At 44.6% G+C, this 27776-nt stretch overlaps 1 protein-coding gene across 5 annotated transcripts in view; it reads left to right on the top strand.

Moving 5' to 3' along the window:
* Window positions 1-27776, top strand: part of HTR4 (5-hydroxytryptamine receptor 4) — a 236458-nt gene that overhangs the window by 143594 nt on the left and 65088 nt on the right. For 3 of the 5 annotated variants that reach the window (XM_050962750.1, XM_050962753.1, XM_050962752.1), the window contains exon 7: window positions 23757-23908. The exons of the other annotated variants lie outside the window; for them this stretch is intronic. In XM_050962750.1, the coding sequence (XP_050818707.1) occupies window positions 23757-23907 (151 nt within the window). In that variant the 3' untranslated portion in view covers window position 23908. The remainder of the gene's footprint in view (window positions 1-23756; window positions 23909-27776) is intronic. 5 annotated transcript variants of the gene reach the window in all.

Below are 27776 nucleotides of genomic sequence, written 5' to 3' on the forward strand. Positions count from 1 at the left end.
CTTGGAGCAGATAAGGGGTCATGCCCTGCTGGGCACTTGAGATTGGGAGCAGGATAAGGTAGGCTGGTGAAGATCAGGCACCTGATGATTCTCTGGAGGAAGTGAAAGTGCTGTGTGTAAAACACCCCTTTTTGACTCTCTGTCAGAGGGTTGGGGAAGTGGGTGGTGGAATTATATGGGAGAACGAGAAAATCAATGCTCCCTGGAATGTCAGGGTGAGCTCCTCTTATTCTCTGATGAATGGGGATGTAAGCAGCACCTCCACAACACAGTGGTGTGTTGATTGGGGAGTATAGTAATTAACAGCTCTCAGCTCTAATTCCCAGAGTGTAATGCCCAAGTGACTATTATCTACAGCCAGGAGGCTCAGTTCCGAAGCTGAACTCCCCCAAACTGGGTTCCATCAGGATATTTGTCTCAGACATATTTTTATTGTAAACATCCATGTCATCTTGGAATGGGTTTCTGAGGTATAATGGATGGGAGAGGGGAATGACTCAGCACAGTAACTCATGCACTCAAGAAGGCCCTTTTTTCAGGTTTTCAGGCCACTAACAAGGGTTTTTAAAAATACCTTCTGCAGATTAGAATTGGGTTTCCGGGGCTAAGCTCCTTGTGCCCTCATTCTGTAACTGAGCCTTGGCTCTGTGCCACTCTGCTGTGTGAGCTGTTACTTATATCATAGCAGTGCTCTCAGGGATGAGCCAAAGGCTGAAGGAGGATTTACAGAGCAGCCAGGCTGTCTCTGGCATTGCTCATTTTGAAGAACCTCTCCAGTCCACCATAAGCAAGTCAGTCATTTTTCTGGGGCTCTATAGCAGTGGATGTTGTAAACACGTCATTGGGAGGGAAAAGACTGTGGTCTTACAGTAGTGCTGGATGGTGTTTCACTGTTGTGAGGCTCAGTGTTTTATTAGACCTGTCACTCCTGGGACTAGCCAGTGGCTCTGCCATTTAGAAGGTGCAGAAATCTGAGGACGGCACAGTGGTCTGGAGAGGAAGGGAGAGAGACCTGCATCTAGTTTTAGTCAGTGGGTACAGAGATCTGACACTTGACTACCAAGCATAGAAGCCAGAGGGTCTTCAATGCATAATGACTTGAGTTTGGGGGAAAGGGAGCTGTGAAGGAAGCTCATCATGATTGACGGGGATGCGTTGCCTGTGATTTTCCTATCTCCAGCACTAAGCACCCCAGTCAATCCTCACAATGGTCTCTTACCATCAAACTCTTCTTGGACCCAGCTGTGTCCTGCAGCGAGAGAGCATGGTGAAAATCAATCACTGCAGAGCTAGAAATGTACACAAGATCATCACAAGGGAAAACACTAGAGCTGGAGAAGGATAATGGGTTATAACAAAGGGGATTCTGTATCTTAGCTGAGATCACAGAAGAGTTATTTCTGTTTGCAACCTTCTCTATCTGCATCCTGCCTTTCCCTGTGTTCGCCCTCTTGTAAGTCCCCCGATATGTGAATGAAATATCGGAACCAATTGCACAGGTTTGCACACCAGTGCTTCAGAGGCCAATTACCTCTTGGTTTCCTCAGCTTTCTAAACTGAGGGAGGCAGGCACCAGTCATTCCCCACAGGGTGGGGATGGGCAGTGGCATACATTTATGCTGATAGAGGTTTGGGGTTTAAGAACAGAAATCTGCCCAGTTATGATCTGTGGGCACCTATTCTTTCCTGAAAGCATTTCTTAGTTAAATTCCATCAACACTTTTGTTTTAAACACAAAGCACATTGTTATCAGCAAGGAAGGAGGATAAATTCAGTGAGCTACATTCTCCCAAGCCTTAACTTACACCTCTCTTCACCAGCCTGGTAACCCTGGCTGGTGAGTATTGATGCCCTACCAGGGAATTTTCTGCTGGATTGGAGCTGTTCTAGGTTATGTCCCAGTCTTCATAGGAGCCCCTTTGGAGAAGATGTGCAGGGGGTGTGCTGAATCAACACATTGCGAGAATAGAGAGCCAAAGATCCTTCTGTGGCTAACATCTCCCATTTATGGGGCTCTGACAACTTCTACGGGTCCTTCAGCAGAGGGGAATGTCAGCTGTTTTCTCCATTCTACTAGAGTCGGTGATGGCAGAAGTTAGAGTAGACCCTTTGCTGAGTCCTTCCAAAAATTCAGGGAATTTCAGGGTTTGGTTAAAGGGATTTAATTTATTCAACCCAGTAGGAAAGCAGGCGTGAATGACAATGTTCATGGGAATGGGTGTCTCATACACATCAGATTCCTCAACCCTCACTTGGCTCAGAATTTTCATGGGTCACATTGTTCCCTCCCCATCCAAACCATTTTACTCTCGCTGAGTACTGTGCATCTAATGAATTTCTAAGGAGGACTGGAGGTTCCAGATGCAAGGGGTGCAATTGTCTTTGTTTAAAATGAGACACAAACGTTGTTCTGGGATGCAGCTGACTTTTAAGAATGTTTTCTCATCAAAGAATGCATTGTTTTATTTTTCTGACAACATTAAGTGTCAAAATGTTCTGACAGAGCCATTTTAGGATTTTTCACATTTATGTTAGGAATAAAAAAAAAACCACTCTGAGGATCAGAGTGTGCTAAAAACACTGTAATGTTTCCCTCACCAAATACAAACTGACACAATTGGAGACAGATTTTATTGCCTTTTGTGTGTGTGTTCTCATGAAAGATAATAGCATTGTAGTCCTAGAAGACTGAATTTCTCCAGGGTCTAGGCATAACCCAGGCAGTGCATGCCACTCTAACCACGTGCCTTAATCACAAATCAGCACTTGGAGTGCCAGCAGACATCAGTTTCCATAGTGCTCATTCAGTTCTTCATCTCTTTGCCAATCAGTGCCAAGGTCCTCTGTCCACTGGGACTTTGAATGAGACCACCAAATTTCCCCCTCCACAAACATACTACTGAATAGCTTTTAGATGGAAACAAGTTGCAATCACAACTAGAACTGTCTCTTAAGGGTACGTCTACACTACGGGATAATTTCGATTTAACATAAACCGGTTTTATAAAACAGATAGTATAAAGTCGATGGCGCGCGGCCACACTAGGTACATTAATTCGGCAGTGTGCGTCCATGGTCTGAGGCTAGCATCGATTTCTGGAGCGTTGCACTGTGGGTAGCTATCCCATAGCTATCCCATAGTTCCCGCAGTCTCCCCCGCCCCTTGGAATTCTGAGTTGAGAGCCCAGTGCCTGATGTGCAAAAATCATTGTCGCGGGTGGTTCTGGGTACAGCCTCATCCCTCCCTAAGTGAAAACAGCAGACAAATGTTTCGTGCCTTTTTTCCTGGGTGAACTGTGCAGATGCCATAGCACTGCAAGCATGGACCCCGCTCAGATCAACACCGCGATCGTGAACGTTGTAAACACCTCACACATTCTCGTGCAGTCTATGGTGAACCATAAACTGCAAAGCCAGGTGAGGAGGAGGAGGTGGCTACGGCAGCGTGGCGGTGAGAGTGATGAAGACATGGAAACTGAATTCTTCTTAACCGCGGGCCCCTGTGCTTTGGAGCTCCTGCTGGTAATGGGGCAGGTTCTACCCATTGAACACCGATTTTGGGCCCGGGAAACAAGCACAGACTGGTGGGACCGCATAGTTTTGCAGGTGTGGGACAATTCGCAGTGGCTGTGAAACTTTCGCATGCGTAAGAGCACTTTCATGGAACTTTGTGACTTGCTTTCCCCTGCCCTGAAACACCATAATACCAAGATGAAAGCAGCCCTCACAGTGGAGAAGCAAGTGGCAATAGCCCTGTGGAAGCTTGCAATGCCAGACAGCTACCGGTCAGTCGGGAATCAATTTGGAGTGGGAAAATCTACTGTGGGAGCTGCTGTGATGCAAGTAGCCAAAGCAATCATTAAGCTGCTGCTACAAAAGGTAGTGACTCTAGGAAACGTGCAGGCCATAGTGGATGCCTTTGCTGCAATGGGATACCCTAACTGTGGGGGGGCGATAGATGGAACCCATATCCCTATCTTGGCACCGGCGCACCAGGCCACCCAGTACGTAAACCGCAAGGGGTACTTTTCCATGGTGCTGCAAGCACTCAAGCATTGGTGGATCAGAAGGGACATTTCACCAACATCCACGTGGGATGGCCAGGAAGGGTTCATGACGCTCATGTCTTCAGAAGCACTGCTCTGTTTAAAATGCTGCAGCAAGGAATTTACTTCCCAAATCAGAAAATAACTGTTGGGGATGTTGAAATGCCTGTAGTTATCCTGGGGGACCCAGCCTACCCCTTGATGCCATGGCTCATGAAGCCATACACAGGCAGCCTGGACAGTGGTCAGGAGCTGTTCAACTACAGGCTGAGCAAGTGCAGAATGGTGGTAGAATGTGCATTTGGCCGTTTAAAGGCGCGCTGGTGCACATTACTGACTCGATCAGACCTCAGCCAAACCAATGTCCCCTTTGTTATTGCTGCTTGCTGTGTGCTCCACAATCTCTGTGAGAGTAAGGGGGAGACCTTTATGGCGGGGTGGGAGGCTGAGGCAAATCACCTGGCCGCTGATTACACGCAGCCAGACACCAGGGTGATTAGAAGAGCACACCAGGAAGCGGTGCACATCAGAGAAGCTTTGAAAACGAGTTTCATCACGGGCCAGGGTACTGTGTGACTGCTGTGTTTGTTTCCCCTTGATGAACCCCACCCCCTTGATTGATTCATTCCCTGTAAGCAACCCACCCTCCCCCTTCGATTACAGCTTGCTTAAGGAAATAAAGTCACTATCGTTTAAAAATCATGTATTCTTTATTAAAAAACTTCTTATAAAAAGAGGGAGAGAACTGACAAGGTATCCCAGGTGCGGTTTGGGAGGAGGATAGGAGGGAAGGAAAAGGCCACTAAAATCATTTCAATGTAATGACAGCCTTTTGGTTGGGCTGTCCACGGGGGTGGAGTGGGTGGGTGCACAAGGCCTTCCCCCACGCATTCTTACATGTCTGGGTGAGGAAGATATGGAACATGGTGAGTACTGAGGGTGGTGACACAGGGGCTGGAGCGGCACTCTGTGACCTCGCTGCTCTTCCTGAAGCTCCACCAGACGTCGGAGGATGTCAGTTTGATCACGCAGCAGCCCCAGCATTTCATTCCACCACTGCTGATCTTCCTGCCTACACCTCTCATCTCGAGCGTCTCTCCTCTCCTCATGTTGGTCCCTCCTATCCTCACGTTCACTGGCATCTTTCCTGTAATTTGGTACCATGTCCTTCCACTGATTCAGATGAGCTCTTTCATTGCAGGTAACTTCCATGATTTCCGAGAACATTTCATCTCGCGTCCTCTTCTTCCTCCGCCTTATCTGAGCTAGCTTTCGGGATGGAGTAGGGAGGCTTGAAAAATGTGCAGCTGCATGAGGGAGGGAAAAAAGGGAGAGAAGTATTTAAAAAGATACATTTTACAGAACAATGCTTATACTCTTTCACAGTGAACAACACTATTCACTTTTACACAGCACATGTGATTTCACTACAAGGTCGCATTTTGCATCTTAATTTTGAGTGCCTGGGCTCTGGTGTTACAGATCTCACAGACACAGGTCTGGGCATCAGAATTCAGCTTGCATGCGGCCATGGTAAGCCATTGTCTTTTGGCTTCAGCAGCCTTCACTTCCATTCTCAGAAGCCACCCCCACCCCCCTCCAATTCTCTGGGATGATCGCTTTACCCCCTCCCCCCACCGCATGGCTGGTATCATGGAAGATCACTGCTAATCACCCTCCTTCCCCCCCTCCCCCCGCGTGGCTGGTAGCTGGGAAGATTCCTGCTAGCCAAACGGGAGAAAGCTCAGCGCTATCCTTCCTCCCCTCCCCCTGCTTGGCTACATGCAAGGAAGGATTTCTTGTAAGCAACAGGCAAACACCCCTGTAGGAAAAGGGCCATCTCTGTCCCCTTAATTAAATTCCTGAATTTCAGCCAGGTTACCATGAATGATGTCACTCTACTGAGGATAACAGAGCGAGATAAAGAATGTATGTTTCTTGAATGCCAGCAATCACCGGGACCATACGCAGCTATGCTTTGTCATGCAATGATACCCGATTACTTGCTACATGCATGGCGTGGTAAAGTGTCCTACCATGGTGGACAGAACAAGGCTGCCCTGCCCAGAAACCTTCTGCAAAGGTTTTTGGAGTACCTCCAGGAGCGCTTCATGGAGATGTCCCTGGAGGATTTCCGCTCCATCCCCAGACATGTTAACAAACTTTTCCAGTAACTTTACTGCCCGCGAATGCATCCCAAGCCCTCAGGGCAAATCAATCATTAAAAAATGCTTGCTTTTAAACCATGTTTTATATTTACAAAGGTACACTCACCAGAGGTCGCTTCCATGGCTTCACTGTCTGGGCTAGTGGGTTGGGAGGGCTGGGACGGTAATTCCGTCTGGGTCACAAAAAGATCCTGGCTGTTGGGGCTGACGGAGTGCTGTGTGCTCTCTGCAAGCTCGTCCTCCTCTTCCTCCTCCTCACCTTCCCCGTCCGCATAATCCTCAGGCATGGCTGAGATTACAACCCCCACCACGGAATCCAAGGACAGGGGTGGGGGTAGTGGTGGCGCAGCCCCCCTAGAATTGCATGCAGCTCAGCGTAGAAGCAGCATGTTTTCAGCCCTGCCCCAGACCTTCCGTTTGCCTCTTTGGTTTTCTGGTAGGCTTGTCTGAGCTTTTTCACTTTCACTCTGCACTGCACTGAGTCCCTGGTGTGGCCTCTCTCCATCATGGTCTTGGAAATTTTTTCAAACGTTTTTTCATTTCGTCTTTTTGAACGGAGTTCTATTAGCACTGAATCCCATATAGCGATCAGATCCAGTACCTCCCGTGTGGTCCATGCAGGAGCTTTTTTTCTATTCTCAGGAGACTGCATTGTTACCTGTGCTGATGAGCTCTGCGTGGTCACCTGTGCTGATCAGAGCTCCATGCTGGCCAAACAGGAAATGAAATTCAAAAGTTCACGGGGCTTTTCCTGTCTACCTGGCCAGTGCATCCGAGTTCAGATAGCTGTCCAGAGTGGTCAGTGGTGCACTGTGGGATATGGCCCGGAGGCCAATACCATCGATTTGCGCCACACTAACCCTAATCCGATATAATAATACCGATTTTAGCGCTACTCCTCTCGAGGAGTACAGAAACCGATTTAAAAAGCCCTTTATATCGATTTAAAGGGCATCATAGTGTGGATGGGTGTGGCGTTAAATCAGTTTAACGCTGCTAAAATCGGTATAAACATGTAGTGTAGACCAGGCCTAAGGTACCACAAGTACTCCTCCTTCTTTTTGCTGATACAGACTAACATGGCTGCTACTCTGAAACTAGAACTGTGTGTGCAGAGGGAATAAAATTCTGTACAGCTATTCATTCAGCTTTGAAGGTGCATTTTTATTTGATCATATTACAACCCTTTGGGATTTGCTTTCTGCAAGCATATGAGCACTTGAGCTCTACTAGAACAAATACTCCTCCAAAGTGCATTTTTATTTTAATGTCTGAATTTTCACCTACATTAATTTTGAACTATACATACAGTTGCAAAATTCAAGCAGTGTCCGTGCAAACTGTGAATTATAAAGTCTGCAGTCATCTCTACAATGTGGAATTCACACTGTATAAGTGCTTTACAATTTGTCATTTACCTGAGTTAGCTACTCAAGTTACAGCATCAATTATTTATTTAATTGTGATATTTGCAATTCACAATTCTAGTGAACTGCAGATTCAGAAATTATTTGTTGAAAGAATTAAGATCAGTGGTATTTCCACATAGAACAAGTTCCATAATTTTGCAGAATGTGGCTGTGATGAAAATGTAACTGAGCAATGATCAGAGCTGACAAGCCCTGAAAGTGTTCAAGGGGTCACTTTTACGTTAGGAGAGCTGATGAAAATGAGCTGATAAGTGTATCTCTGTTGGGAAAGTCTAATCAACTGCACAGGACTGAACATACTGTGGAGACAATGTTTCTGAAAAATTGTTGTTAGAGAGCTGGATGACTGTGTTGTCACTAAACTGCAATTTGTTTGGAGTTCATTCTCAATCATTAAGGCTTGTGGTGAAAGCTATGTGACTTTGAAAGTGCTTTGTGAGTCAGAGAGGTAATTTTTCATGATTGCAGTGATTTTAGGTTTAGTCATAGAGTTTAAGGCTTGAAGGGACCACCAGGTCATGTAGTCCAATGGTTCTCAACCAGGAGTACACATACCCCTGGGGTATGTAGAGGTCTTCATGGGGTACATCAACTCATCTAGATATTTGCCTAGTTTTACAACAGGCTACATAAAAAGCACTAGCAAAGTCAGTACAAACTAAAATTTCAGACAATGACTTGTTTATACTGCTCTATAGACTGTACACTGAAATGTAAGTACAATATTTACATTCCAATTGATTTTATATTTATATGGTAAAAAATGAGACAGTAAACCATTGTTCAGTAACAGTGTGCTGTGACACTTTTGTATTTTTATGTCTGATTTTTGTAAGCAAATCGTTTTAAGTGAGGTGAAACTTGGGGTACATAAGACAAATCAGACTCCTGAAAGGGGGACAGTAGTCTGGAAAGGTTGATAGTCACTGATCTAGTCTGACCTCCTGTATGTCACAGGCCACCGACACTGCCCAGCTGTGATGGTGCTAGATCATTGGGGGCCCTAGGCAAGAATATTCCCACCCCTGCCCCACCAATACCACAATACTAAAATAGGCAAGTTCTTATCATAAAGAGCAAATAGGGCACCCCCTGGAGCTTCTCAGGGTCCTAAGCAATTGCTTAGTCTGTTTATGGCTAGCACCGGCTCTGCCACCCAGCACCCACGCACTAAACCCAACAAACAAAATAAGACCAAAGTGCTACAGCCCACAGGGGATGAGACTGCTACGTGGCACAGGCAGAGAACAGGAGGGACCGAGGTGCACCCATGTCTGTTTCCTCTCATTAAAGTCATCTCTTCTCATTCCCATGTTCTGGATGGTGTAACAAGGTCCTCTACCCGCCCCTGTTCCTGGGGCCCACTGGCTGCCCCAATAAAGCTCAGAGAGGCTTCTAGTTCTGCAGCACCCATGGCTTTATTTACACATGTTCTCCCACCACCAGTGATATAGTATATACAGAGCTTGCAGGCCTTACAATTGCCTCTCCTACACAGAGTCTCAGCCTGGAGACTAACCTTCCGCTGACCATTCCCCCTTCTTCTGGCTGCCAGCCAGCCTTTATAGTCCGTGAACTCTCAGGCCCGCAGGTGCAGCCAGTTCTAAGAGCCAGGCACCAGACTTCTCCGCAGCCCTAATCTATTTCTCCTGATTGGGGCTGGCTGAGCAGGGGCTAATTAAGTGCTTTTGCACCAGCACCCTGCCACAGATGGGTTATCCAGACTCCTTCATTGCTTCTCCAGAGGTAGCTGCCATAATCCATAGGAAACTTGGTTGAGATTTTCAAAGCTGTCTGGGGATTTTGCTATGTGACTCCCATTGAAATCAACCCTCTAGCTGCCTTTGAAACACTCACCCCTCAACCTTGGAGGGCTTTAGACTCCTTGGTACTCCTGCATCCTGCTCTGAATTCCAGTAGAGGCTCTGCTATCTTCTGTGTTGTGGAAAGGGAGGGAGACTGGAAAATGGGCAAAAGGAGAGCTGCCGCACCCCTCGCATACATTCAGTGGATGTGGAGGTCCTAAAGTCACCTCTGATGCTGTGAGTGTTCAGGAGGTCTTGTGGGAATAGTTTTCACACATGATCTTTTAATGCTTTATGCTTCCACTTTACAGCTACCTCTGTCAGAAGGTCTCACGGCAGGTTAGTGAAGGTATGAATTCTCAGACCCACACTGCGAGGTTAGCATTCTCATGACAGGCAGAAAACACACAGGCTGGAGGATAGATTTGTCCAAGGTCGCCATGTGAGTTAATGGGGGAACTAGGGACAGAATCTAGATCTTCTGTTTCCTAGTTCTGTGCTTTAGCTGCACCATCCTTCTCCGTCTTGGGTACTGTTTGGACATAGAGCATATAGAAAGGGTTGTACTCTGGTGAGCTCAGATGGGATAAAATGATAAATCCATCAGTTTTCTTGCAGAAAAGCAGACCAAATAATGTGTCTGTTCTCTTTCCACTGGGGAGAAGTCTCCTCACCTGCTGCTGATCTTATTTCTCAAAGCCATCCAAAGTCATGTTTTTCCTCTAACAAGAGCAAAGGGAGAAGGAGAAAATACAGGCTCTGAAAATGATGAACCATTGGTTCTTATATATAGAAAATAAATAACCCACCTACCCCTTGCTCCATTCTCAGAACAGCAAGGCTGTATAAAACTTTTTGAATTCCATGCAGAAGTTAATGCCTAGCACTGTGCTGTAGCCTTATCAGTTGCCCCCCCGCAGAGACCACAGATAATTGCTTCTATAAAGCTGAAGTCATCTTGATCCAGTGCTTTCTTTCTGCTGTTTGGACAGTTGATCTGTTGTCACCAGTTTCTCAGGTGTCCAGGTTTTTAAAGTTTAGCAATTATATGGCTTAGAACTCAGTAGGCGTAAAAATAATTCCAGCCTGGTTGTTGGGAGGAAAAGGTTGCAATTTCCATAAAAGAAAGAGAGAACTGTTGTATGAAATGGTATTTCAATCCCTCTGAAAGGTCTGTTTGGAGTGGGTTGGGGAGACGGACCCTGCTGCGTGATATAGAAGCTTGCATGCAAAGGGTATTAACCAGGTATCTGTATCCAGGCAGATACATTCCTTTGAATGTCTTCTACTCTCAACAGTCACCCATGTTTGTGCTGGATGAACACCCTGGGTCTGTTCTTTTCTTGATACAGGTGCATCGCTCAAACTTCCCAGGTGACCCTGGGCGAGTCCCTTCAGTCTAGTCCACACTTACAATTTAGGTTGACATAGCTACAGTGCTCAAGGGTGTGAATAATCTACACCCCTGAGTGCCGGAGCTCTGGTGACCTAACAGGCAGTTTCGATGCAGCTAGGCTGATGGAAGAATGCTTCTGTTGATCTAGCTGCTGTCACTCAGGGAAGTGAAGCTCTTACAACAACGGAAAACCCACTTCCATCACTGTAGTCTGTGTCTGTAATGCCTGTAGTGTAGACATGGCCTTAGTCTCTCTGTCTCAATTCCCCATCTGTAAAATTGGAATAATAGCACTTTTTTTCTCCTGTCCTTTTGTCTGCCTTGGCAGTGGTGGATGGGAGACTGTGCAACAGGCTATTGCACACATGGAGAGAAGGGGCTGACACATTTGAGAATTATATGACTATGCAATAGAACACTATGGAAACTAATAAATAAAACACCTGCACAGTAAGTCCTTTTAAATCAGCAGGCCGCCATTTCCTTCCCTCAGGGGAGGAAATATTACTCTCTGCTCCTTCCTCCTCTTGGGGTTTCTTTTCAGAGTCAGACAACCATTCTGAGACCTTCCTTGTAAATCCTCCTGCATGGAGACCATTGCTGTTAGGGCTGTCTCTGCCACCTCCAAGTGAATTTTGCATCGCAATGGAGAGGAAGCAGCAAGATTGTACAAATTGTACAGGCTGATTGCTGGTTGGAATAAATAAATCTCAAGATGCTGGTGCTGTGGAAGGGAACTAATTTGCTTCTTTTCAGATGTGATTTTTGACAATAGTCGTGCCCTTAAGATGGCTTCAATCTCACAAGGCCCTGAACCGCCTCAGCACCTGATTGCATCTCCAGAGATCATTGGCCCATCGATTGCATTATGTCTTACATCCAACTGAGAAGTCTCCCTCTGTGCCATTAGCTACAAACTTTCCCTCCCTTGCATGCTATGCAAACCAAATTACACCCCTTTAAAGTGGATAGACCTTGAGTGTACCCTCTGTGGTTCTCCAGGGATTGATTGCCGGGAGAAGTATCTGTGGCCTGATCTACACTGGGGTGGCGGGGGAAGGGGTCAATCTAAGATACGCAACTTCAGCTACGAGAATAGCGTAGCTGAAGTCAACGTATCTGAGATCGAATTAAAATTACTTACTTTGCGTCCTCGCGGTGCACCGCGGCTCCCCCGTCAACTTTGCTTCCGCCTTTCGCTGAGCTGGAGTTCAGCAGTCGATGGGAGACCAATCGAGAATCGATTTATCACGTCTACATTACATGCGATAAATCGATCCCCGATAGATCGATTGCTACCCGCCAATCCGGTGGGTAGTGTAGACATACCCTGAGATATGAAGAGTTACTGAAAGAGAATTAGTCCTCATTGTAATAAGATGGGACTTGCTCAGTAGTTTTTGGCAATAAATTAATTTCCAGGAGAGCAGATCTTTGTCTCTCCACACAGTAATTAAAATTACACCCAAGACATGAATGATTTAAAGGGTGAGTGATTTAAAGAGACAGACAAAGCAATAGAGAACTGTGTGGAAGAATGAAGTCAGGTGAAAGGAGTCTGGCTGTCTCAGCAGAATTCAGATCCAACCAGTCCAGAGCATCTGATGTGTGAGTATTGTGGAGTGGGAAGCCCAGCGCACCAGTCCTCTTCTCTGTTTGTGCTCTGGTGATCATGGAGATACCAGCTGGTGCTGTGAGATAAAGTTTCACCTGCATGGCGTTGCTGCTCTGGAGCATCAAATAGCTAGTATCATACCTTCACCATGCCTATTCAATGGTGCCTGGACACCTCACCTTCTCAGTGCCCTCTGAATGCCCAACCCACCTTCCCCATTCCTCACACAAATATTTTTGAAGAAGGGTTCCTCTGCTTAGGGTGGCACTAACATTCTACACAGTCCTCCCCTCCCCACAATCACCAAGTCCTTTCTGAGCAGTTGAGCTTTGGTCGGAACCAATCTACACTTGGGTTAGTACTCAGTGAGCTCTTCTTTGCCAATACATTTTGTAGGTATAGCACTACCCCGCACACCAGGTGTACTCTAGTACTGGTCTGTCTGCTTATATATGTTCTGATGTTTCTGGCTGTGCCCCCATCCTGCAATATTTACCAAGAACCTATATCATGCTTGGCACTGCACAGCCGGAGAAGCCAATTCTTAGACTATAGGGGGGACACAGCCTCAGCGATACCGACACCTACAGCACATTGGGTCCCTGTATGAATTTGAGGTGATGTAAGAACCTAACTGGGGTCATTGTTGAAAAGCTTTGTGGAAGATGTCTGGTTCAAGGAGTTGAGAGAGGTTGCTTGGGCACAAGAGGGAGACTTTACCCAAGCATAAAGGGCATGAATTGAGGAAGAGAGAAGGATGCAAAAGAGGCAGTGAGGAGGGAAGAGCAAAGGGAACAAGAGGGAAGTATGACTGATTTGGAGCTGTATTTAATTTAGGAATACTGTATACTGACCTGGTTAATGGGATGCTAACTGTATGAATGCATTGGGTTTGTATTACACGGGGTTATAAGTAAGGCTAAGGTTTTGTCATGGATATTTTTTAGTAAAAGTCATGGACAGGTCAGGGGCAAAAAAGAAAAATTCACGGAAGCCATGACCTGTCCCTAACTTTTACAAAAAATATATCTGACAAAATGGGGACCTGCCGGTCTCCACGCTGCCTGAAGCGGGGCAGCTGTGCAGGGTTTAGGAATCACCTGCAGCAGCTAGGGACAGCGGGGTACCCCTGCCACCTGCAGCTCTGAGGGTCTCTCACTGCCTGTGGGGGCTGGGAGCTGTGGGATGCTGCCACCTCCCATGTGCGGGGTAACCCCATCAGCAGAGGGCCGGGAGCTGTGGGGGTTCCCCCACAATAGCTGGAAGCTGCAGGGTTCCCCGCCACCTGTGGTGGCCGTGGGCTTGGGGGTGACCCTGTCACCTGTGGTGGCTGAGAGCTGCGGATTATCTCGCCACTTGCAGCGACTTGGAGCTCTGGGGGCCACCAGAGGCAGTGGGGGTACCCCATAGCTCCCTGACCCAGCTGGAGGCAGGGGACCCTGCAGTTCCCAACCACTGCAGGCTGAAGTCACAGAGGTCACGGAAGTCATGGATTCTGTGACTTCCGCAACCTCCGTGACTAAATCATAGCCTTAGTTATAAGGAAATACCAGCAGAAAAAGAATGGCAGAAGATAAGACACCCCTCAGGAAACACTTGAGAGTTGTTATGGGACAGTGCCAGACCATTGGCTCAGTCTCTGATGAGCCTACAGGACTGATTTGGACCAGAAAGGCCAAAGCCCACAAATACAGAAGAACAAAAGAACTGTAGCTGTTTAAAAAGGGTCTCTCTTTTGGGAGAGAGAGAATTGTTCAGGGGAACCAGGCTGAAACACAGGGACTTCCCAGGGTGTCTGAAGATGTTAGGCCTACCTAGCTTACCCTCAGGGAATGATAAGCCTGTAGGTAAGATAGACATGTGGGTCGATTATTGTTTTAAAAACCTTTTTCTATACATTCTTTTTACCTACTTCAAAATAAACAACACTTCTCTTAAGACATCTGCTTGGTCACAGCCTCCTGAAGAAAGAGTCTCAGGAACTGAATCCAGTGGGGCCTGCTGGGTATTATGGGTTATCCACAGGGTCCTGTAGTTCAGGGCTCGATCTAAGGATGGGAGAATTATGGAATTCCTCCCCAGGATAGATAAAGGCATGTAGCTTAACACCTATCCCTGTAATTCTGACCGGGAGATATAGGCAGGAGCAGAACCGTGTGGGGCCTGGCAGGTGAAGATGAGAAGGTTGAATTGTTGTGGAAGGTAAGGGGAAGCCAGTAGATAGATTTTAAGGTGAAGCAACATGCCAAAGCAGCAGGAAAGGAAATCGGTTCAGAAGGCATATAGTACATCTTTCTCCCTGTGCACACCCATGCACCTGCAATCTGCTTGTTCTCTCATGGTGCCATCTGTGGACTGTGCCTGCTCCAGTCTGGCACCATCTGTGCTCTCCACACTTCTCCTGAGAGTCATGCTTTAGAACAATACAGACATGACTCTGAAAGGGATGAATTACAATTCCTACTCATTTCTCTAAACAGTTTTAAACAGATGGGTAATTACCATAGCAATAAAGGCTGTGCTAATGAGGAGTCCTCACAGGAATTCACTCTTGATGGCATGTTCCCTTTCTACCCTCAACTCTCCCAGCCACTATCTCTCTGGCTATGGCCAAGTACAGATTCACTCTCTTTTATGGAATTAGATCTAGGGCTACGATTTTCAAGTGTGTCCAGAGAGAATGAGTGTGCCTGCAAAACTGGGAAGCACAAGCAAGCAATGACACCTGCACATTAGGTAGCGGTGCCCCACTCTTCTAAGCCTGCACACACAGGCTCCCGGGTCTGTACATGTTGTGCCTAAGTCTGAAAATTTGCTTCTTTCCATCCAGATACGCACAAATTGGTAATAGCACTCGCTGAATGATACCAGTGTGCTCTGCGCATCACTTAGTCAATCCAGTCTTCTCTAACAAGGTAGCCAGAGAGCTGAGGGGAACGATGCATTTGTACATGCTTTGGTAGGATTTTGTACTCAGGAGATGCTATTTGAATCAGGAAATCCGGAGATTAGTTAAAAATGGGTCATTATGTTGCATTCTGATATAACTGAGAAGTGTCTTTCAAGGACTCTAGTTTTGTGGCTAGAAATCCCTACTTCTGCCTATACAGCTTCCCTTTACTTTTGTCTGTTATACTTTACTGGGCATTAAACAGACACCCAGCTAGCAGTTGGACTAAAATGCATTCATTGCCATTTAGCCAAGGTCTGGAAGCACCAGAGTTTTCTCCCATATACGGATCAGGCTATACTAAGGATCAGAGGGAACAGTCTCCTTATTCCCAAACAGCTAGAGATTTACACCCTGAGTATCTTCAGATGACAGCCTTTCAAATGCAGCCTCTCTCTTTTCTGGTCACTTGCCTCCTCCAGCTTTCCAGGGTCAGGGCTGTCCCTTGAGACATGACAAGCTGACAGCATGGGTGCTTTTTGTCAGGGAAAGTGCATTAGCCTCAGGTATGAGCTAACCTGTAGCATGACTTATTCCTCCATTGTCTCCCTCTCTCACTCATAAAATTCAGATGTCTATAAGCACCAAAACAGCTGCTTAGTAGAAAGGTTGGACTGCAAGAAGTAACTAAAAAGAGACAGTCCCCAGGAGTGCAAGATACTGTCGTACAATTTCCTCCTCCTGCCCCCCACCCCCGTTAGAATTCCATGGAAGCCAGTAGAATAACAGTAGAGAAGAATTTTTTGGTCTTTTTTTTGCTGTACAGTAAAAAACATGCCTCCTCCACCCATTCATTCTCTCTCTCACACACACAGAAATTAGGAAAAACTACCATTATGCACTATATAAACTGGAAGGCAAATATTTCTGGAGAGGGAAATGTGTTGTGCACAGTCTATCTGACCAGCAAGTTGCTACATTCCCACTGTGATATTTATGATGCTGAAAATAGAATATCTGAACACTTCAAGAAGAACCTGGATTTTATCTTGAGGGTGCAACGGTTTCTACCAGAGATGGGGGAAGATTTCTCTTTAACTAAAATTTTGCTTTTTCAGTACAGAATGCAGCTTTGCTTTAACAAACTTGCTAAATGTTCTGATCTTCCCCTTGCTGAGAGATGAAAGATTAAGTCAAACCCAGTATCTCCTGCTTGCTGGTAAATACCAGCTGCTCCTACGCCAACAAGCTGACCCCTGATGCTGTTTGAATTTTGGAGTGACTATTTAGCTTGTAGGCTGCTAGGGTGGGCTCTGTTGCACTAAGTCAATTGGCAACATGCACCTCAACCAGTCCTCCAAAAGTTACTGGAAGTTTTGCTGCCGCTTATCCCTGATGAGCATGGGATAGGATAATGTAGCAAGGGCACCTCCACTAGGCAATGCAGTAAACTCAGGAATACACCCAGTCAAGAGTGGGTTGGTCATGGTAGAAAAAGCGTATGACAAAGTTCAAATAAAAAAAATTCATTCCACATTTTGCATTTGTTTTTAGCTTGAGCACAGCTAGTGTGCATCTGTCTACCCACATTGGGAGGCTTCTTCCCAGCTACAGTGTAAAGATACCCAAGGAGAACTTAGCTGGGCAGAATGTTGCTGCCCAAAGGAATCTGACCAGGTCACAAGGGCTAACACCTCTAATTCCTGCAAAAACTGCCACAGAAACTTTAATGACCCCAGATGGTGGAAACGTTGACTTTACATCTGTTAGAAGTAGCTTTAGTACCTCCAGGATCACGATGTTCTTTAGCACTATGGATGGGATATTGTCATATTCTGAATCAGCCACAATGCTTTCTGCAGCACACTTTATTTCCATGGATGTTTTCCCATACATGATCAGCAGTAAACTTGCTCTGCTTAAGAGATCTGATATGATCACAGCCCATGGAACTCTAGGAGGTGTAATATATTATCTTCTAGCAGTGACCTTCCCAATGATAAAATCCACTGAACATGTAATTCACCTGTTTGCAAAGTACATAAAATAACCAACCGACTACAGTCCCACTATTCCCACTGAGGAAATACCTGACCCAAGAATTTGAGAAAAGCCACATTTATGAAATCTCCCACCCTCCAGCAATTTTGCTTTTTTGTGTGTGTCTATTTAATTCCTCTTTGAAAAATGATTTTTAAAGGAAACTTTATGGACTGGGTATTAGAGACCTAATTGGTTTATTAGTGAAGCTGATAAAGTACTATTTTGATTCATCTGTCAAATTAAAATGGACTGCAACCTCTCCAGTTTTTTTCACATGTAATGTTGCAGAGATCTATTTTTCTCCACCTAGGTAAATAGAATTCTTTTTTATGTGCTGTTGTAATTTATTGGGCCGATTAAGTGTGATTATGCACCATTGCGCCCTGCCGACTTGTTCAAGTATGTTATCATATTGCCTTCTAGGGGCTGGAGAGCCATGGAGAAATAGGTTTCCTTCTCTTTTATAGCTAATGGAGATTTCTTCACAGAACTCCTTTGGCAGAGTTTATGTTTTAGCAGAACGTCCGGAGTTCTATTCTCAGTGAAGCCCTCATGACCCAGCATGTGGAAGGGCTGATAACTGAAGCACACAAAATCATTACACAAGGCAGACTCAGGTGGTTTAGTGCTTTCTTTATTTCATCATAGCATGAGCATCAGGTGAACACAGAGCTCAGAGATTTAGGGAACATAATTTAGATGCAATTACTAACACACGGCATGAATTTAGGATTTGCTATATCTCTCCGTTTTCATCTGGTGTCAGTTTAAAATAATAGAGCAAAAGAAGGAAAAGCTTATTTAAACTGTAACATTTAATGATGATAAAGAACATTTCCCTCCAGGGTTTAATTTGGAAATGTTTGTCGGTTTCAGTTCTCTGGCAATGTAATGAGAGGTGGATAATCAGCTGAACATGAGCTTCCAGTGTAATGCTGTGACCAAAAGGGCTAATGCATCCTTGGATGTATAAACAGGGACTATCAAGTGGAAATACGAGATTTATTACCTCTGGATTGGCACTGGTGTGACCACTCCTGTAATACAGAATCCAGCTTGGATGTCTGCAGTTCAGGAAAGATGCTGAAACAGAGTTCAGAGAAGAGCGGTGATAAAAATTAAAGAATGGGAAAACATACCTCATAGTGAGACAGTTGAGGCAGTCAGTCAATCTATTTAGCTTATCAAAGAAAGTAAAGGGGTGACTTGATCACAGTCTATAACTACCTAAGGAACAGAAATTTGGTTATAAAGGGCTCTTAAATCTAGCAAAGATATGACAATGGATGAAAATTGAAGGTTGACAAATTCAGACTAGAAATAAGGTACAATTGTTTAAGAGAGAGCCATCAGAACAGCGTACTAAGGGTTGTGGTGGGCTTTCAATCAAGATTGGATGTTTTCCAAAAAGATCTGCTCTAATTCAACTACAGCTGTTGAAGAAGGAATTAATTCAGGGAAGTTCTGTGGCTTGTGTTATTCTGGAGAATAGATTAGATGATCACAACAGTCTCTTCTGGTCTTAAAATCTATGAATCTATAAGTAACTGATCATTCTTAACCCTATAACTCTGCAGAAAGGAAGTGACACAGATATGGCCATAAAAGCTCTTTGTTCGGTTACAGCTGTTGGAACCTAGCATTTGGCAAGTTCCACTGGGGGGGGGGGGGAAGAATGCCCTTCATGTTGATCATATAAAGCTTGTTTTGAGGTTACGTTTGGTATAGCACATTTCCATACTCACAGCACATTTCTCTGTGGCACTGCAACGTCATTTCCAGTGTAAAGGTGTGTGTTGTCATAAGTGCAGGATTATGGACGCCATTCACTGCCAAAAGTGGCTCAGCTCTATTGACTTCAATGGATATGTGTTTGCCAGTTATTATTATTCATTGTTATTTGTATTGCAGTAGCACCTAGGGTCCCCAGTCCATTGTGCTAGGTGCTGTACAACACAGAGCAAAGATGCAGTCCCTGCCCCAAAGCATTTATAGTCTAAATATATGACAAGAGACAACACATAGATTCAGACACATGGGGGAGCACAGGGAGACAATGACACAGTATTGATCAGCGTGATAGACAATAAGTCTGAGTATACCAGCTGCCTAACTGCTGTTTGGTAGACAAAAAACCCTTATGCTAATGGTGAATTCAGCCCCATTATTTGGAGAAAAGATAATAGAAAGCGAAAGCTTCTATGCAACTACAAATAACGGAACTAATAGCAGAGGGAGCACAAATATACAGGTTTATGGCCTGCACCCAGTGCCCATTAATATCACTGAAAACTCTCTCATTGACTTTAATGGAACTTGGATCAGGCCCTAAATAAATTTCTTTTTGTACAGCTGTTCTCCTTGCCCAGTCTTTCTCCTTCAGGTTAAGCATTGATAGTACAGTAGTAAATGTAGCCTTGTAATAACATTGGTTGAGATATTTAAACCTAGGCTTGGCAGTGCACTTGAAAAAAATATATTGTAGGGGGACAATCTTGCATTGGGCAGAGGAGAATGTGAGTGAGAGAAGGGGAACTAGACTAAATAACTTAACAGGCCGTTTCCATTTCTAATTTTAGGTTGACCTTAGTCAAGAGCAAAATTGCTTTTGATTTTATCTTCTTTAACTTCCACTCTGAAGACTTGTTTTATAAAAACCTAAGGGGTAATTAGACATAAAATGAAGAAAAACATTGCAGTTTATTTGATGAGATTTCTTGTAATTTTAAAAAATGTTTTTCCAATATTGGCTATAAAACATACATTCCAACTTCTCAGGGACACATGGCATCTCACTATATCTTACATTTTGGCATCATAGTCATTCCCCTCATACAAGATTTTTAAAGTAAGTTTCATAAATGCTGAGACTGGCAGATCTTTAAACATAGGATCAAAAGGCAGAACATGAAGAGCCATAAATGTCACTGAAGGTAATTAACCCTTGACACGAGTTACCTAGGGATGTGGTCAGTTCTCCATCACTGGTGGGCTTTAAGTTAAGACTGGATCTCTTCCTAAAAGAGATGCTCTAGCTCAAACAGAAGTGATGGACTTGACGTAGGAATTACTGGGTGAGATTTTATGACTCGTATTATGCAGGACATCGTCTGGCCTTAAAATCTATGAGTCGACAGCAGAGAAACCCCTCACCAGAACCAAAAGAGAACTGCACATACACCAAAGGAGCTGAGCACTAGGTGTGCTCTGTACAGTATTAAAGACAGTTAAATTTAAGATTCAATCAACACCCTCTTTATAATTGCCCTTCTCTTTTCCCCCTTTGCTGAGCTAGGTGGAAAAGCAGCACATTTAGTCAATTTTAAAGGGCTGTCAGACTGCAGGTGTGAAACCAATCTGGAGCAAGGGTATTTGTGATGATCAGAATGTGCATACAATGGGAAGAACCATACATGGAGATATAGACAGTGAGGCAGAAGAGACATGAGAGACCGTTTAGAAGTGGTTGTCTGTCTCACCCAGCACTGGGCTTCTTTCCTTGTCCTTTAGGTTTCCAGTGGCTTTTCCCTGCCTGACGTACCCCTGCTCACTCCTTCGATGAATGTTCTCATTACTGAGTTCTGTCTCATGCAGCCTTCTGAGCTCTCATTTAGCTGCTTCCCTTTCAGTGTTAGCACAGACGAGTTAAAAAGGAGAGCTGGGAGCAATGGAAAAAGGGCAGGCCCACCATTATATAAACATTTTAATTGCTTCATATAATAAGGTGTATTTAGGAAGAAAAATACCTTCTTAAAAAAAAAAAGAAATATTTGCCAGTAATACATATGGGGCCAGATCCTCAGCTGGTGTAAATCAGCCTCTTCTAGCTCTGTTTACTTCAATGGAACTATGTCGATCTACACCAGCTGAGGATCTGGCCTATGTTGTTTAACAAGCACACCAGCTACATCTTACAGGCTTCCTCAGACCTGTTGAAGTTTAACCTGAGTGGAATGGAGCAGAAGAAGTCAGTGGGGCCGCTGGTATGTGAGGTGTCTTTGAGCTATAGGTTCATTACATATTACCGCCAGGCTAGCCAGCCTGTATGCTGGATCATTAATTCAAAATGCCTTCATGTAAAAGCCAGCCATTAGACAAAATTTCAAAGGCAAGAACTCGGGACCAGTGCTACATAGAGAGGAGACTGGAACCATATCTAGAATGGAAAGAGTGTGAATTGTAGCGTTGCTAAATCAAAGCAAGAAAAATTGTTGGGGATTTTTTTGTGACTAGTAATTGTACTGAAGAATTGATTCTAGGAGGCTGTGCTTAATGTGTGAAATATATTCACAGCTGTGCTTTAATCCTTTGTTTGGAGTGGGTGACAAGATTTCACAACCATTGAAGCAAAAACCCTCCAGTATCGGGGTGAGGGAAGGTTGTAGTTATTTTTTTGTTATGGTTTTTTTTTTCCCTGCAGCTTTTGCCTAATCTTTCCTTTTTACCTGTAATTGCAATCGATTTATTGGACTTGGGTTCACCCAAGATAAAAAGCTGAGGTGCTAATTTTTCTTTACACAGCTGTCAACCTGGAAGTTTAGGCTGAGTTTCCCAGACACCTCTTTTTTTTCTTTCTAGTTTTGGTGCAAAATTTAAACCTGAAAAGTTCTTACATTTTTTAAAAATATCTCAAACACATCTTGGCTTTTGCTGGTTGTTTAGAATGATCCTGCAAAGTTCAGGAAAAGGAGTGTGGAAGGGGTTCAGCCTTCTTCCCACAGACCTCAAATGTTCACTGGCATTCATCCCCTGTTGGGGGACCTGTAGCATCCCTGGCTTATCCAGATTGTCGGGTTATAGTGACATTGATAGGGTCACTTAAGGAACCTGTGCAACAATTGTGCTGCTTCATCTGTGTGACGCATTCACCAGCCCAGTGAAGCCCTGCATTAGGCAGGTAACATACAGACTGCATATGCCAACTCTGGTTTCATGTTGTTCTGAGTGAGACACCCGCTGTGTACCTGTTCTGAAATGCTCTGCCCATTTACAGTTGTCATTTCTCCTCCAGGCTCCTGAGCTAATACCAGTATTTGAGCTATATCCTTGTTGGTGGGGAGTCCTTCTTATAATGGGCCATGATTTGCCAGCCTGGACAGTGTTAACTCTGGCGGCTGTGCTGTGGCCTGGTGCACAGCTTAAAAATGCATCATCAGAAAAAGCCAAGAATTTTATGATAAGATAAAAGCTTCTTGTAATTGCACTGAATTAAATGAAGATATTTATCTTATTTTATACAAGGAGGAATGGATTATGGCTTTAAAATACCACAATATTCTTTATTTTACATAAGATTATCTCTTTTATCAATATGTCTGTATTTTAAAAAAACAGATTAGTCCTGAAACAACCTCTTTTGTTATGTGGCAGAAGATAAGATTTACGATTAACATCAGAAATTCTACTTAGTCTGTCAGTTTGACTCTGGAGGAGAAGCAAAATTACGCCCAGTGTACCTCGGTCCTGGGAGCAACTGTAATTTCAATACATTCAAGTCTATTTTTAATTGTACAGTATATGCTTTGGGTAATGAAAGCAGCCAATATATTTGCAAGGTGACACTGTGAATCCTTGGTCAGACTGTCTCTCTGTTCTAAGACTACCTCTTGCTGTGCATCCCACTAGAGACATCCACCTATATCCTGATTTGCTGTATGATTCACTTTGTGTCTGGGTTCCTCTGGAAGCCCCTTCTTCAGGGAGCAATTAGGATGCTCCATTGGCATTTTCAGAAGCTTAGTGCATTGCAACAGCTCTTGTTTCTAGCTCCCTTCTCTGCTCAATTCGAGTTCTGTAGTCAGCCATTCTGCATCCAATAGCATCATCAAAGACACCCACACCCCCCGAGCTCCTGGCTCAACCTAGTGGCTTTCTGCAAAGCATCAATTAATCTGTCTATCATTTATGAGTAATAGAAAATAATGTGGCTTGCAGAAGCCTGCAGAGAATAATGTGGTATCTTTACATTGACAATGGCCTGTCCAGCTCTGTTGGAAGGCAGCCCTGATTAGAAGGGCAGTGTTTATGAAAAGCAAAATGGAGACAGTGAAGGGGAAAGAGGGGAATGGCTGCTCTTGCTGTAGATTAACAAGCAGCCCAAGGCTTATTTTATATGTAATTTTTGTTGGTTTGATTTCATTGTCTCCCTGATTCAAATGTAAACTTTGACTTAAATTAAATGTTGTCTCTGTAAATTAAACCTCTCCGGTTGTTCACATGCACAACTGTTTCCCAATGCTCTCTGCTTTGCCTGACCAGTTTGCATAATGAATCATTTGTCTCCTGCATTTTGGAAACATTGGCATGTAGTATGATGATTATTTCCATATGGAGTGCTGGAGAATAATGGTAGCTATTTCCCAGGTGTTTCATCAATGCATCGCTACAGATGAACCTGTGGCAGCTACTTCAGTTCTCCCATCAACTTTCCTTCTACCCAGCATCTCCGTGCACAAAGCCCAGAGAATCTACTGCTCCTCCTATCTTGCATGTTTGCCACAAGCTGTGTTTCTGATGTAAGTACTAGCTGACAGAGAGAATGCACAAAGATGCAGCCCACATGTCTACAGGGACACTGCCCTGAATGAAAGTAAACTGGCTTTTCAGTACTATGTTTGCATCTGTCTAGGTCTCCTGACAGTAAAGCGTCTGTTCTGTGGAAAGCTATTTGAGTGGTAATTTTAATTGGTTTGGAGGTTTTGATGAAAAGGCAAGACATTAGCTGTTGGAAAAACTTGGTATTGGGGAGGGCTCAAGTGAAATCAGATTAGAGAACATCAGCTGAGTACCATTATTGGATTGTATAATTTCATTCCAGTCCTGTTCCCCACATCAGCTTTATTGTAGTGATAGATATTTATGCAGGCTTAGCCACAAGGCACAAATGGAATGCACATGCTGCTCCTTATATGCAAAGCTCCATGTGTACACAGCGCTTCTCACTCTCTCCTTCATTCAAGGGCACCATAGCTGGGCTTCTTATATCTAATGAACCCTATACCAATGGCACATCTCTTACAACACTCAGAATGCTTGAAGCTTAGGGACAGTGTGGCAATAAGGAAGTGGTTGTGTGGAGATTTGCTCTATGCTTGAGTCTGGTCTCCCCTCCATTAAAACCATATCTCCCACTGACACTAATAGGAACTATGTATGTGTGTTGTTGGACATGCAGTTTACACTCAACATCTCCTGAAGCTTCCTGTGGGGTGGAGTGGCTCAACATCATCCAGCATTACAAGACAGTGCCCAAAAGGCATCTTCCTGCCCTGAGATGTGAACACTTATTGAAGATCTACGCTCTGATCCAAAGCCCATTGGAGGCTTTGGATCAGACCCTTAGGGGGATTTGTGGTATTAGCCTTGGTATCCCAATTAAATTCCACCTACATCCCCCTTCTGTAGTTTCAACTGCATACGGCAATCTTTTCTGCCTCCTGCCAGGGCCGGTGCAACCCATTAGGCGACCTAGGCGGTTGCTTAGGGCGCAAGTATTTGGGGGGCGGCATTTCGGGTCCTTCGGCAGCGACCATGGCGGCTGGATCTTCGGCCACCCCGGTCGTTGTCATCGTCATTTAGGCGGAGGGAGCTGGGGCAGAAGGGCGTGGGGAGGGCCGCCTGCAGCCAGTAAGACGCGGAGGTGAGGGGAGTCCGGCACACAGGGGAACTCCCTGCCCCAGCTCATCTATGCTCCACCTCCTCCCCTGAGCACACCATCCCGCTCTGCTTCTCTCCTTCCCAGGCTTGCGGCGCCAAACAGCTGATTGGCACCGCAAGCCTGGGAGATGGGAGAAGTGGAGCGGCGATGGCGTGCTCAGGAAGGAAGTGGAGCAGAGGTGAGCTGGAATGGGGAGCTGCTGCATGGCTCGCTGGGCTGGGGGGAGCTGCCATCGGGGATGGGGATGGAGATCTGCTACAGGGCTCGCGGGGGGGAGAGGGCAAGGTGGATAGTTTCGCCTAGGGCATGAAACATCCTTGCACCTGCCCTGCCTCCTGCCCTATATCATTGTATAATTTTGATGTGCACTGTTAATCAGTCTTGCTCCCCAGAAGCTGCTGTATTTCATCTTTGGACAGAGTAACTCTTGGACAGTCCATATCAACATTTGCGAAGTGCTTTGTGTTCCTTAGGCATAAAGGTGTTATATAAATCTAAGCTACTTTTGTTATATTATTCACTGTGGCTGCAGACATACTTACATCTAAAACTTAGAACTAATCATTTAAGTGCACTTTAATTTTAGGCTGACTTTCTTAAAAACTCTTTTTCTTCCTCGCTGCTGAAGGAAATGCATTTTGAGTGCACCTCTGGGGAAAGGTGGGGACTTTGCAGAGCTGCTTAATTCAATCAAATGCCATATGAATTGTTCTGGGAATATTTCACAAAGATCTCCCAGGCTTTCCTCCCTAGTGAAGGAAGAATGTGGCCCCTTAGTGGATGGTAAACACTACAAGTTCATAGGCTCTCATAGTGACTTCCTGGGTGTTGTAAGCCCTGTGTTTAGCGTGGTAACTGGAGAGGAAAAACAATTACCTCAAAAGCTGTTTGGAGCTTGGAAACTGTATGTGTTTTCTTTGTTTGTAGCAGAGCACTATAGGGATCTGATCATGGCCTTTCCCTTCCACTTCCTGGCAACACAAATATGCATTTGTCAATACCTTCCTCACCACTAAGCACCTCAACATAGACTTTCCCTCCTTCTCTATTCCATTTGAGCATGGACTTTCTCCATCTGCCGTCTGCATTGCTAATATAAGTCTGTGTTATATTTGTTGGATTTATTTGTTTTTAAACGGGTCATGCAAGGTTTTAACAAACTCAGAAGTAGGAAAGGCTCCTGGGGCATGGGTAAAATGTATGTAAATCTGCCATATGTTATTTAGCCAGAAGATCACTGAAGGGAAAATGTGCAAGTGTCCTCTGTGGTTGCCTGATACAATAAAACCTTTGTCTTAGACAGATCTGATGAATTTAGCTCTCATCTAAGTTCCAATGGTGTAATAACCTTAGTCCCAGATTTGGACCTTAGCGTCCAAAATATGGGGGTTAGCATGAAAACCTCCAAGCTTAGTTACCAGCTTGGACCTGGTACCTGCTGCCACCACCCAAAAAATTAGAGTGTTTTGGGGCACTCTGGTCCCCCTGAAAAACCTTTCCTGGGGACCCCAAGACCCAAATCCCTTGAGTCTCACAACAAAGGGAAATAATCCTTTTTCCCTTCCCCCCTCCAGGTGCTCCTGGAGAGATACACAGACACAAGTTCTGTGAATCCAAACAGAGTGAATCTCCCTCTCTGTTCCCAATCCTGGAAACAAAAAGTACTTTCCTATTCCCCCAGAGGGAATGCAAAGTCAGGCTAGCAATCCAACACACAAATCTCCCCTTGATTTCTTCCTCCCACCAATTCCCTGGTGAGTACAGACTCAATTTCCCTGAAGTAAAGAAAAACTCCAACAGGTCTTAAAAGAAAGCTTTATATAAAAAAGAAAGAAAAATAAGTACAAATGTTCTCTCTGTATTAAGATGATACAACACAGGGTCAATTGCTTAAAAGAATATTGAATAAACAGCCTTATTCAAAAAGAATACAAATCAAAGCACTCCAGCACTTATATTCATGCAAATACCAAAGAAAAGAAACCATATAACTTACTATCTGATCTCTTTGTCCTTACACTTGGAAACAGAAGACTAGAAAGTAGAACTACTTCTCCAAAGCTCAGAGAAAGCAGGCAGGCAGAAAACAAAAGACCTTAGACACTCAATTCCCTCCACCCAAAGTTGAAAAAATCCGGTTTCCTGATTGGTCCTCTGGTCAGGTGCTTCAGGTGAAAGAGACATTAACCCTTAGCTATCTGTTTATGACACGCCCCCCAAATTGCAGACAGTGGGGAAGCTCACTGGCGGCGATTTTCTTCTAGAACTTGAAAATAAACAGATTAATACAACACATACACCTTTACATATACTCCTAAGTATATAACTAACAGACTTTTACATTTTAAGAACACTTTTTAACTACTGAATTTTGGGAAACTTTTACGGGAGAGTGCATCAGCAACTTTATTAGAAGCTTCTGTGATGTGTTGAATTTTAAAATTAAAATTTTGGAGAGCTAAACTCCAACGAAGAAGTTTCTTGTTGTTCCCCTTGGCAGTATGAAGCCACTTTAGTGCAGCATGGTCAGTTTGTAGTTGGAACCGCCGTCCCCAAACATATGGGCGTAGCTTTTCCAGGGCGTACACAATGGCATAGCATTCCTTTTCACTGACTGACCAGTGACTTTCCCTCTCAGACAGTTTCTTGCTGAGAAACACGACAGGATGGAAGTTGTGATCTGTTGCTTCCTGCATGAGCACTGCTCCTATACCACGCTCAGATGC

Source organism: Gopherus flavomarginatus, chromosome 7, assembly GCF_025201925.1.
Source record: "Gopherus flavomarginatus isolate rGopFla2 chromosome 7, rGopFla2.mat.asm, whole genome shotgun sequence".
Taxonomy (NCBI): Eukaryota; Metazoa; Chordata; order Testudines; family Testudinidae; genus Gopherus; species Gopherus flavomarginatus.